At 45.3% G+C, this 12,737-nt stretch overlaps 2 protein-coding genes across 3 annotated transcripts in view; both read left to right on the forward strand.

Annotated features, from left to right (window-relative positions):
- The window catches only part of PARP1 (poly(ADP-ribose) polymerase 1), a 38,381-nt gene extending 35,231 nt beyond the window's left edge, over positions 1–3,150 (forward strand). Inside the window, exons 22-23 of the mRNA XM_083604472.1 lie at positions 968–1,082; positions 2,579–3,150. Coding sequence (XP_083460598.1) covers positions 968–1,082; positions 2,579–2,660 — 197 coding nt within the window. The 3' untranslated portion in view covers positions 2,661–3,150. The remainder of the gene's footprint in view (positions 1–967; positions 1,083–2,578) is intronic.
- A 1-nt stretch (position 3,151) lies between these two features.
- The window catches only part of LIN9 (lin-9 DREAM MuvB core complex component), a 29,819-nt gene continuing 20,233 nt past the window's right edge, over positions 3,152–12,737 (forward strand). Inside the window, exon 1 of one of the 2 annotated variants that reach the window (XM_083604524.1) lies at positions 3,152–7,060. In XM_083604524.1, coding sequence (XP_083460650.1) covers positions 6,547–7,060 — 514 coding nt within the window. In that variant the 5' untranslated portion in view covers positions 3,152–6,546. Of the gene's footprint in view, positions 7,061–11,143; positions 11,163–12,737 lie in introns of those variants that run through there. The other variant, XM_083604525.1, reaches the window with a different exon arrangement.

Raw genomic sequence — 12,737 nt, forward strand, 5'->3', positions numbered from 1 at the left:
TCTTATAGAGCGAAAAATACGGTAGTTCTTATGAGGGAATGTGGCCTTGAGATGCAGAAGATCCCCCATCTCTGGTATATGCAAATAGAAACCCATTTCACAAAAAGCTTGGATCTAGTGGCTATCTAGTAGAACTGGATTGGCTGGATATCTAATAATATCCTGTTGTAAATCTTTGTGAGCAGTAACATAGGATTGGATCCAGACTTCAAATCAATAGGACAAGTGACCTGTCCCATTGATTTCAGCGGGAACTATGTGGGAACTTGTACATAAAGTTCCTATCCCACCTTGCTATGCTCATGAAGCAGTCAGGGCTGCTTTGCAACAATCCAAAATCACAATGGAATGAAACTATAAAGAATGCCACAGTAAAAACGCATAAAACTCACAATAACAGAAACATTTGCAGCACAATCCTAGCCATGTCTTCTCAGAAGTAAGCCATATTCAGTTGAATGTGACTTACTTCCAGGTAACCAGGATTAGGATTGCATCCTTAGTCTGGATCTAACAGGTAGTTCTTTTCCCAGTCTCACCTGAGCAAAGTACTATATTAAATACTGTAAATTCCGGCGTATAAGACGACTTTTTAACCCCAGAAAAGAGGTTTAAAAAGTCGGGGGTCATCTTATACGCCGGGTATCCTCCCCCCCGCTGCTGCTGTGGTGGCTCCGAAGCAGCCGCAGGGGCGACGGACTCCACTCCGTGCCGGGCGGCTTTCTCCCGGCGCAGAGCTGCCCAGCGTATTGGGCAACTGGGCTTATAAGACGAACCTCCAAATTGCAGCTGCCAATTTGGGAGGTCATCTAATACACCCAGTCGCCTAATACGCCAGAATCCACGGTAGATTTCTTGACACCAAAGAAACGAGTGAAAATTTGTCACGATTCAGGTAAGTTCAAAGTCGCTTAATGCATATTTGCATCTGTCAGCTGCAATTTTGTTTGCTTTTCCTCCTATATAGGCTTGGGCAAAACAGCACCAGATCCCACAGCCACTACCTCTCTCAATGGCGTAGAAGTTCCTTTAGGCAATGGAATACCATCAGGAGTTAGCAATACCTGTCTTCTGTATAACGAGTATCCTTTGAACAGTATTTTTCTAGGATCGTGGAATCATAGAGTTGGAAGGCACCAGAAAGTGAGTCTAGTTTAGCCCCCCTGCCAGTGCAGGAAATCCATTCCTACAGCATCCCTGATAGGGGATAATCACGGCCATAGAGCAGAGCTGGCCTGCCTGCTGATGGCTGCTTCCGGACAATTGAATGCCACCATCAGAAAGGGATACTGACCTCCTAACATCAGTATGAGACTGAATGTGAGTAACTTTATTCTGCAGTTTGGAAAGCGTGGCACCCAAACCCCTTGATTTCCACAGGAGTCGTGAAGCAAACCGGGAGTGAGGAGCACCCTCTCCTTCCACTAGTACTTAAGATTTTTTTAAAAACTGTTCTCAGTGGGTGTGCTTTGATTGCCCTCCAAGCTTGTCAGGGGCTACTGGGTGCAGGAGTGGGGCGTTTGATCAATTGCACACTGATGTATTGGTGTTCTCTTCCCGGAAGAGATAAGGGCCTTGTTCCTTCAGCCTTCACTTGATGGACAAGTATTGGCTCTACATAGAGCTCCTCCTGGTGACAGTTCAAAAGCTACCTTGTTAAAAAGCCAGCATCGTTTAGGATCCAAAGAAAACTGTTGTAGGCCGACAACAGTTGGTTCCTCTAATTTACTATTGTCTACACTGAGGAGCCACGGCTCTCTGGGGTTTGAATCCTTTATTTTAGTTGGGAATTGGGTAATAAGGACCATAAAGTATCAGTGCTCCTGCAGCTATGATATCTGCTAGTTTGTATTCAGGCCCATTTTAGATTGTTTTTATCTTTACTGGTGGAAATGTCCTGGCCCAGCTTATTTAAGGGAACACTTCTCTCCCTGCCCCAACCCAAACCATAAAAATATTTAGGAGTGATGCTTCTCTGATCTCCATCCTTCAGTTTTATGTCAACCTGGAATGAAACATCCTTGGCTATGGTGCCCCTTTATGGAGGCTGACTAGACCTTTTCCCTCCTACAACTAGACCTTTTCTCTCCTACAGTTTCCACGTAAGTTTTTTCTGGTAAAACTCATCTGTATTGCCAGACTTTGGGGAGTCGTTGCAATCTGCAATGAGGTTTCTAATTATTTTAATTTTCAGTTGAAAGGTTTTTTTACTGTATATTTTGTATTCTTAAGCGTGTGCCACTTTGTGTGCTCTTATCAATATGACAAATTACATACATGAAAAAACTTTGTATCCAAGGGGAGGGACAGAAGCCACCTATCAGGGGCTCCTTTACGAAATTTTAGAAGAATCCAAACAGTGGTTGGTTGGTTGGTTGGTTGGTTGGTTGGTGGGTGTGTGTGGGTGTGGGTGTGTGCGCACGCCCCAGAATGTGGCTGCATGGAAGAAACCAGTAACAAAGGTAAGTAAGAATGGTTTTCCCCACTGGCGCTGCAAACATTTCAGCATCCACCCTGCATTGATGTCCTTCAAAAGACATTTTTTAAAGAAAAAGTCTTAACTCATTGCTTCCTTCAGATATATTGTCTACGATACTGCTCAGGTTAATCTGAAGTACCTGCTAAAACTGAAGTTCAACTATAAGACATCCCTCTGGTGAACAAGTATTTTGGAAGACATGTTAAAGGATTTAATAACGCAAAACCCTTTTGAAATATCGAAGTGTTTACTCCCATTGCTGAGATGCAAGAAATAAGTTGCAGGGCTTTGCTGAATCTAAGTTTAGTCAGTCAGCTTAGTAAGACTCCCCCCCCCCCCCCGTACATGTGCAAAAACACATGAAACTGAGTACTGTACTATGAGAAATGTTTGGGTTTTTTTCTCTCTCCTCCCCAGCTCCTTCTTTTTGGCCAATTCTAGTATGAAGGCCATTCTGTGACTTTTAACCGACAGACCAAAAACAAAATAGCCACACAAACACAGCTTTGATTTTTGTCTTTTGTAAGTGAGGCAGGGAGGAGGAGCTTAGAATTGTTTATAAATCTTTTTTGTTTTGTTTTTTTTACAAAATACCTTCCTTAGTTTCGATTATGAATAAATGTTAAACGTGTTTATTTTGAAGTAAAAATAAAAACTAATTTCATACTAAATATTTAAAGCTTCAGTTACTTTTCGTGCAATCCTGTGATTGACCAGGGCTAACGCCTCTGTAAATTAGCCACGATTCTATCCTTAACCAGCAGCAGTCAGTAGCACAACAGCAGCTGTAGAAGTGAAAGCCAATGTGATTATGCTGCCTGCCACTCCAGTCCATGACAGTAATAATAGTTGATCAGTTGTATTCTCTCCCCGCCCCCCAGCTTTCTTCTAACAGAATTGAAGTTAATATTGCATGGCATTCCCAGGTGGTCAGTCCAGGCACTGATGAGGCCCCGGTGATCTTGTCTTCAGCAAAAGTGGCTGTTTTGTGTGGCTTCCAATTGATGTATATCAACAGCTAAGTAACCCATTGACATCACCCAACTCCAGTACTGTACTCCCAATACCCCTTCCACCATTCACTTACCAGACAGCCAGAAAGACACCTCCTCTCCTTGGCCAAGCTGTCATGAAACCAGAACCTCCACAGAGCAACCATTTGACCAAGTAGCCATAGCAGCTTTCTACTCATGCAGAGCCTTGCCATATCCACCCATTGCATACATGGGAGACTTTCTACCCTAGATCGGTCCTGAATGGTAGTTCAGTCTTTGGATTCCAAGATGTTTGATTCCTAGGGCTAAGGAGGACACCAAAACATATAAGCCTGCAAATTCAGCATATTAGCCAGTGACTGGTCCGTGGACCAATAGCCTCACTTGAGTAGCAGATTGCTCATCTTGCCCAGCCCTTCTTCCAATGCAGTCTTGTAAAGTGTGCACATAGGAACAAATTTTTCATTAGGATAAGTTCCTGTGTCCGCTGGCTTATTGTCCCACGTTATGCAGGGTGATTCATATTGAAGTATAGTTTCCAGATGCTGTAAAACAGTTAACAGGCGACGACATGGACCACAACTGCGAACCGTGAAGTAGATATAGTAATAAAGTTTGTGTTCCACTACTGAGGGAAGTGACATAGGCAATAGTGCATGTGTCACATGACTAGTCAGGCAAAATGGCTGTGTCTGCAGTGGAGAAGGTGTGTTCTTGAATTGAGCAGAACGGAATCTGTAACTGTTGTACAACTGCATTTTTTATCGCGATTCAGGGGAAAACCTCCAAGCAGAAAATGTACCTGTTTCTAAAAAAAAAAATTAAACATTCCCCTACAATTCTGTTACAGGTAACATAAGATACATTACATTCTTTTTTTAAAAGTGCGTTGAAACTATATACTTCATTATGAATCACCCTGTATAATCTTCCTCTTTACTCAACATGGGTCAACTATTGGATTTATCTTCACAACAGAACGGAAGCAGAGAGCCAGAGGACATTGAACAGCTGTGATCTTATCCTTGCCTGTGCTTTAGGTTCTCATTATTAAACACTGGAAAAGCCACCACTATCTGCAAATAAGCCAACTTTCAACAAGTGATAAGTCTGTGTACAGTGTAAGGCATGAATGCATTCTAGTAGGCTATTTCTGATGTGATGGCAAATGGTGATAGCATTTGGATACCACACCTATATCAGTATGACCAGCAGAGTAGTTGTCCATCAAAGCTTCAGAGTCTTCTCCAGTTGTCAGCCTTTCCAGAATTGACGGTGAAGAAAACTCATTGCCCACACAATTCAGTGCAAAGTGTTTTGTTGCCTCAAGACACAATACAATCCAAACACACTATATACATAAAGTTAGAAGATGCTGGTGCATCGTAAACTATGCTACCAAGTACCGTAACCTGCCCTTAGAGGTTAAACTGAAGAGATCCAAGTTCAGAGAGAGATCCACCACTTTCACCATTCACTACCAGGTTGCTGCATGCAGCCTTGGTGGAGTGTTGATAAGTCATGGCTGAGGCCTGTGGCCTTGGGCTGTTTCAAGAGGCCCACCACAACTGACGTCCTAACCCTGAACATTGGACATGGGGGAAGGGTACCGGTAACTAAAGACACAGACTAAGCAGCTACTGCAATTTCACACATTTTTAAATTACACCAACATGAGCATCCCAATTGCCACTATTGGCTAGGCAGGAAAATCTACATGTCACAGGTGAGCTCTGGGGGGAGGAGGGGTAATTTAGGGGAAATGATACAGCGGGAAAGGCTTACACACTTGCCACAGCCATTCAATTCACCCCTCTTTCAGCTTTATTTTTATTATTAAATAATGGAAATAGAATGAGAGTGGTAACACCTATTTCCACAACAACCCTGTGAGGTAGGTTAGACAGATGACTGATCCAAGGTCACCAAAGTGAGCTTAACAGCTGAGTGCAGCTTTTAGCCTGTGTCTCTGTAGCCTAACAGAATTTGCATGAGATATTTACATAGAGGTGCAGAGGTATTTCAAATTTCAAGGAAATCAAATGAAAAAATCCCCACTGCTGTGACAGCAACATTAAAGGCAGAATTTTGTTGTTCCGTCCTTAGTTACAGCTCCAATTTCTAGCTTCCACTTGAAGACCACCATAGGCAAGACCCCCAGCATTCAATTGAATACCAGAAATCATTGATGTAACTCTCCCTCGCTCCCTATATGAGGGGAGAGAAATACCTTTTTTTTAATGCTGTAATTGAGGCATTCTTTATCAGATTTCTCAAAAATGCAGACAGCTTGTATGTTTCCCCAAGGAGATTCTGCATACTAAATTTCATAGTAAGGACAAATTACATCCATTTTATAAGGAATAGAATTATCATATTTTATAAACGTAAAGTGCTCAAATCTGGTCACATCTCAACTATGGTTACTTACTACACAGCCCCTCCCATATTCCACAAAGACTGCAAATCTATGGTCGCCCTAGTTGAGCGATAGGGACCTTGTGCTATTGGACTCCAACTCCCATCAGCCCCAGCCAGCAAGTCCAACGGCCAAGGATGATGGGAGTTTGAGTCTGGCAACGGAAGCTGCCCTGTGACTCCCCGGAGAAGTCCTGAAGAAATGTTACTAGCATTCAATGGCAGCACGCATTGCAGAAAGATCTACCCTAGGCAGTTGTCGTTATCATGTCTTTCTTTCTTTCTGGGAGTGGAAAAAACCATGTTGGAGGGGCAATGGAGAAGCCTGAACTGAATCGCTCCTACAGTCGGGAAGTTCTTCCTTCGGATTATTCATAACCTCCTTTCTTGTCATTTGAACCCACCGGTTCAAAGTCTTGCGCTGTGGGGAAACAGGGTGTGCTCCAACACCTGTGGGGCAGCCTTTCAACATACCCGAAGATGGGTATCATGCCGTCTCTTAACGGTCTCTCTTCTCCAAGCTAAATATATACCCGGTCTCGTCAGACGTGGTCTCCAAGTCCCTCACCATCTTTGGAAAACAAAACCCCGCAGCCTCCTTAGAATGAGGTACCCAGAAATTAAGACTGTGCAGGACTGTACAAAAAACCCAAAATGCAACAACAAAAAGTACCACCTCGACGAGTACCTATAAAGTTGCTTGGGGAGGGGAGCGGGGGTTTCTTTTACGCCCCGCACCACGACACCCAACTGTCCCCTGAGAGCAGAGCACGAGATGCTCTGCGCGTCATCAGCCCCAACCATGCCCACGACGGCAAGACGCGTGTCAGAGGGGGAGCCCTTGCACCCGGGGGGGGACGGCAGGGAAGCCAGCGCTCTTCCCAGTCCCGGCGCTGGGAGTTCTCTCAAGCCGCTACGAAAGAGAGCCGACAGCCGCGCTGCAGCCAAGCGGAGCGCGCTCCCGGCCGCGCCTGCCTTCGCGGGCACCTCGGCGGTGGCCCGGGCGGGCTGCTTGAGCGGCTTGGCGCGCCCCTGCCGCCCCGGTTCCGCCAGCCAGGCGGGCTGGAGGACTCCGTCTCCTCCCCCACAATGCACCGCGACAGGCAGCCTTTGAAAAAGCGGCGCGGCTCCTTCAAGATGGCGGAGTTGGATCAGCTGCCTGACGAGAGTGAGTAGCGACCCGCGGCGCCCCTCGCTCCGTCCCGCCGCTCGGCCCCTTCCTCCGCCGCCGCTCCTCAAAGGGCGGTCCCGGGGACGGGACCCTCCGCCTGCTCCCTTTTCCCGGCCCTGAGCCGCCCAGGTTGCTCCGGCTGCCGCCGCCGGCGGCGCTCGCTACTGCTGCTGCTTTTGCTGCTGCTGCTGCTGCTGTTGTTGTGGGAGCTGTGCGGGGCCGGAGCCACAGTCTCCTCCTCCCTCAGTGCCCGGCCTAGTGCAGCTCTCCAGTGGCCTCCCCTCCGCCCGCACCCCGGAGCTGCCCTCTTCGGGAGGCGGTGGCGGGGAGAGGCCACCAGAGCAGGGCCGGAAGCCGCTGTTATATAACCTCCACTTCTCCTGTCGGGGGTGAGCCGCACCCTGCACCCCCAGTCTTGGTGCAGGCCGGGGCAGTGCCCGGGGTGGAAAGGGAGGCGTGGAAGCTTCCCTAGGCCGGGCAGCGAAGTGTTGCGTGCAGGGCAGGTGGCTGCCACTGACATTGCACCTCTCCGGGAGAGGCAGTGGAAATAAAGGGTACAGCAACCACCACAGCGCAGTTGGGGAGGTCTCTGACCTGCCATGGGCATCCTGCCCCGGGGGTTTGACATGACACTAACCTTCGATGCTTTGGGGGTGGTTTAGGTGCTCACCCTTTTCCACTGCGGAACGTCCTGCTGCTTAGGAAGATAGTTTCTTAACCAGGATAATTAAAGCATTGTTTTTCACTCTCCTCTTGTCCATAGCAGCAGGATAGTGAAAGTGACAAAGGAGAGGTCCATATTGTTGTCTCTCTTGTGTATGTCAACTAGTAATTAAGCAACCTCTGAATTTGGAACCAAGGTAGTGGTAGCGCATTGTTTTGTGCAGTACTTTTTTCTGGGGGGTACGCATAGCCCTAAACATTTTGTGAATCTAAGTTTGGCCGCATTGAGGGGCAGTATTTCAATATGAGTAGGGAAATGAGAGTACCCCTAACATTTTTTTTAGAAAAACACTGATTTTTTGGCTGGTCACTTGGCAGGGTTGAATATGCTTCCTAGAGTTGGCTTGCTATGTATGTTGCACCATGGAAAATTGTGGCATGGTATATTGAGAAGTTCCATGTATGTGGAGGAGGGGGCATTCAGGTTGTCCAGGGAAGCAAAAATAAGTATATATCTTCATGAGGAAGCATTTTCGTTGAATCTGGCAGATGGAAGGCACAATGTTTCTCAGCTCAAAACTTCACAGGTAAACTGCTCCAAGAGTTCTACTATAGGGTGGTGTGCCAATATAAGCAAATAAAAAAAGAGTGAGTAAGCACTGGATATAGAAGACTGGTGGCTCATATTATCAACATAAAAATAATGCATATCCTCTGATGCATTTATTATATGAAGGATTGGGAATTGCCACAGAAATTCACCCTGAGACCGGTCAAGATTCACTTGACCTTTTATTATGTTTATGTAAAAAAGTAATCAACCAGAGTATTAACAGGAGGTGTTACATACTGTGGATGTCACTGTAAACTTCTTTCTAAGGAACAGGAACACTTGGGTGACCTCCATATAGTATTCTGTGTTGATTTGGTGGAAATTGATGCAGGTTTGCATGTATACATACACTGAAAATTTGTATATGAAAACAAGAAAATGAATACAAAACATGAAATCTTACTGCATATGGACTCATTTAGTAGTTACGCAGGTGGTGGCCAAAGATCTGTTCAAATGTGCGGGAAATAATGCAAGGCGATATACTGTACATACTATACACTCAAGTTCACAACTGTGTGGTGGTGCAAAAGTTGAAGCTTAAAGAAAAACAGTGAATTATATAAAATTGCATTTATGGACAAACTATCAATGACTTTGAAGTTTGTTGTGAATATAGGCTATAATATTGAATTGTATTTGTCTAATGTGCTATACAGTAGATTAAACAAAGAACTAAATCATTAGTATGTGGGAAAACTGTACAATATTAATAAAATTATTTTGAGTTATATTTGTACATTTGAAAGTAAGGAAGTTGGGTTATTTTGGTTACTGTTTACTATGATTGGTAAAACATACTCAATGTATTAGGTGATATCAAATGTAAGTCATTCTCAGTAGGTCCATTGGTTCCACATGACAAGGTGTAAGGGTCATTTTGAAAGGTATTTTCTAGTCTGATATGATTTGAGGCTATCATTTAAACTTACTCCTTTTCATAGGATGAGACTAATGAGTGGGAATGCACAATGTTTATATACAAGCATTTTGTACTGGGAGATGCATATATGAAAATGACCTGTATGAGAATTCTTTAATGCAAACATGCAAGGCATTTGTTTGTATGTTTAATACTGAATCAGGTACCTATCATTTGCACTAGCACTAATCTATCTACATATTAACTTGCATGATCCCAAGTATAAACATGTGCATCAAGCAGAAGGCATCAACATCATGTCAGAGATGACCACTCGCTAAGGAATTGCACAGTGCATCTATATACCGTATTCTTCACCCTATAGGACGCACTTTTTCCCCTTCAAAAATGAAGGGGAAATGTGTGTGCATCCTATGGGGCGAATACAGGCTTTCGCTGAAGCTTGGAGAGTGAGAGGGGTCAGTGCGCACCTACCCCTCTCGCTCTCCAGGCTTCACGAAGCGCTGTGCAACCCTCTGGAGCCCGGCGCGAAGCCGCGCCGGGCTCCCAAAGGTTGCACAGAGCTGTGCGCCGCCCAGGAGTGCAGGCAGCTCTGCGCAACCCTGTGGAGCCTGGCGCGGCTTCGCGCCGGGCTCCAGAGGGTTGCACAGGGCTTCGTGAAGCCTGGAGAGTGAGAGGGGTCGGTGCGCACTGACCCCTCTCGCTCTCCAAACTTCAGCGAAAGCCTGTATTCGCCCCATAGGACACACACACATTTCCCCTTCATTTTCCCGAGGGCCGTGCAGAGCTGCCTGCACTCCGAAGCCTGGGGCGCGCTGAAGAGCGCTCCTGGGCTTTGCGCAGCTCTCCGCAAACCTGGGGAGACCGGCACGGCTCCCTAGGCTTGTGGATAGCAGGCTGTTCTGGGGGCTGGGGTCGGGGGAAGCTCAGGCTTCCCCCGTGCCAGCCCCGTGCCTGGGGGGGAAATAATTTTTTTTTTCTTTATTTCCCCCCCCCAAAAAAAAAACTAGGTGCATCCTATGGGGCAGTGCGTCCTATGGGGCAAAAAATACGGTACCAAATATCTTGAGAAATTCACCCAAGCCAGATGTTAGAGGAAGGCAATTACAGCTTGTTGTCTACTCTGACATAGAAGAAATTTCCTCCCCACTCCAAGCATAATAATCAGAAAACTCAAGATACATCTTCATTAGCACATGCAACCACCTTCCGAACGTCGTGTCATTACTAAGGTATGAACATGTATTTAGATCATTGGCCTTCAACTGGTAGGCCAGGACCCACTACCAGGTTGTAGCTTGATTTAAGTTAGGTCACAACAGCAGCACTACCACCATTCAAATATATGGGGGAAATTAAGAACTGGGTTTCCAAATGCATGTTTGGGTTAACGTTGGTCCTTGGTGTGAAAAAGTAGAAGATAACACAGTTATCTAAATAACTGTTGCTTGTCAACCTATTTCACAAATCTTTTGTCAGTATGGAATTGAACAACATAAAGCTTTATCTTTTGTTTTTAAAAAATGCAGGTTTCTGCTCTGCAAACTGATTTTTTTTTTCATAAGGACACATGGGTCTAGTCCAGATATCCCCCAAAGAGCATTCTGAAGGACACAGCCGCCTGGAGGAAGTAGTGTTGGTGCAGCCATGCTGATAAGTAGTTTGTGTGATGACTGCATTCACATAAATAATAACTGCTAAGTGCTACTCATAATCATTCAAGCCAGAAGTTCCTTCCTCTACAAAAGGTGCATCTGTTGGGATGTTCTGCATCAACATCTGAACAAAGCTGTCAATTCTCATTGTTGTTGTTTAGTTGTTTAGTCGTGTCCGACTCTTCATGACCCCATGGACCAGAGCACGCCAGGCACTTCTGTCTTCCACTGCCTCCCGCAATGTCAATTCCCATTAGCCCAGGCCAAAAAAATGAAGCAAAATAGGTAAATTAAGCTACATAAACTAAACTTAATTGGCTCACTTGGGAGGAGTAGGGTGCTGAGATCGTCTTCTTATTCAATCATTTGTGGTGTAACAGCTTTCTATTAAATTTCCACATCCCACTCTCCACCAGCTTCACAAAGTGATAGGTAGGCTTTTGTAGTTAGATAAACATTTCTCAACCACTTTCATACCTTGACTCTTAAAAACATTTATTTGCAAATAAGTCCCGTTCAAGTGTAATGGAACTTAACTTACCATCAAGAAAGTAGCCTAAGATCATAATCTGGTAGTGTGATTCAATAATGGCTGCTGTTCTAGTACAGTTCTTGCAGTATTGCATACTAATTGTTACTGCCTTCCTAACTGGTTTCATCTGGGTCTGTGCTAGACTGGTGTGGGGGCTATCTGCTCAGCATGCTTCTAGCTTACTGCTCACTCGCTCTCTTTCTCTTCTGTTTGTGTTCTTTGAAAATACAGGTGTGTGATGTTGTATTGCATTATAACATCTGAGTCTTGGGACCTGTGGCTAATCTGTGAGAGTAAAACCGATCTTTTATCGTTACTGTACAACATTGCACAGGGACAGAGGGAAAATCAATGTTGTCAGTAAGATTTTGCTTTGTGTCATCATCGCTTGCATCCACAGGGATCTTGACCCGGCTGTTATAGTAATGACTCTCAAGGGGTGTCCAAAGCACTGTCTAGTCCTGTTGTGTTGGATGATTTTCAGTTGGTAAGGCTTGAGGATGTGGACAAGATATATGGATCGGTCAAGGAAGCCGCTTGAGCTCTTGCCCCTCTTGACTAATAAAAACTAGCAGAGAGGGTACTGTGATGGGGTGGTCCCAGCCTGCTTGAAAGAAGCCATTGGTAAGACCACTCCTTAAGAAGCCCTCCCTGGATTCAGAAAAATCTAAGTAATTACTGGCCAGTTGCCAATCTCCCCTTCTTGGGCAAGGTTCTTTAGGAGGTAGTCACAGATCCAGATGCTCTTGGAGGAAACTGATTTTCTTGATCCATTTCAATATGGGTTTAGGCCTGGTTTTGGCACAGAAACTTATTTGGTCGCCCTGTATGGTGACCTTTCTTGGGAGAGAAACAGGGGAAATATGTCCTTGTTAATTCTCCTCGACCTCTCAATGGCTTTTGATACCATAAACAATAGTATCCATCTGGAACAACTGTAAGAGTTGGGGGTGCATAGCATGCTTTGCACTGGTTCCGGTCATACTTGGATGGCCATTTCCAGAGGGTGATGCTTGGGGAGGGTTCTTCTGCCCTGTGGAACCTTCAATGTGGGGTTCCTCGGGATTCAATTTTATCCCCTATCCTGTTTAACATCTACTTGAAGCCGATAAGTGGGAGAATCTGGAGTTTTGGAGTGCATTGTCAGCAATAAGCGGATTGCACACAGCTCTACTCCTTTACATCTGCAGGTATGGCAGTAGATGCGATGGACTATTGTATTTCCTCAGTAATGGACTGGATGAGAGCCAACAAAGTGAAACTCAATCCAGATAAGACTGAAGCACTGTTAGTGGGTAGTTCCCTAGACTGGATGGATAGGAGATTGC

Source organism: Podarcis filfolensis, assembly GCF_964270895.1.
Source record: "Podarcis filfolensis genome assembly, chromosome: 3".
Lineage (NCBI taxonomy): Eukaryota > Metazoa > Chordata > Lepidosauria > Squamata > Lacertidae > Podarcis > Podarcis filfolensis.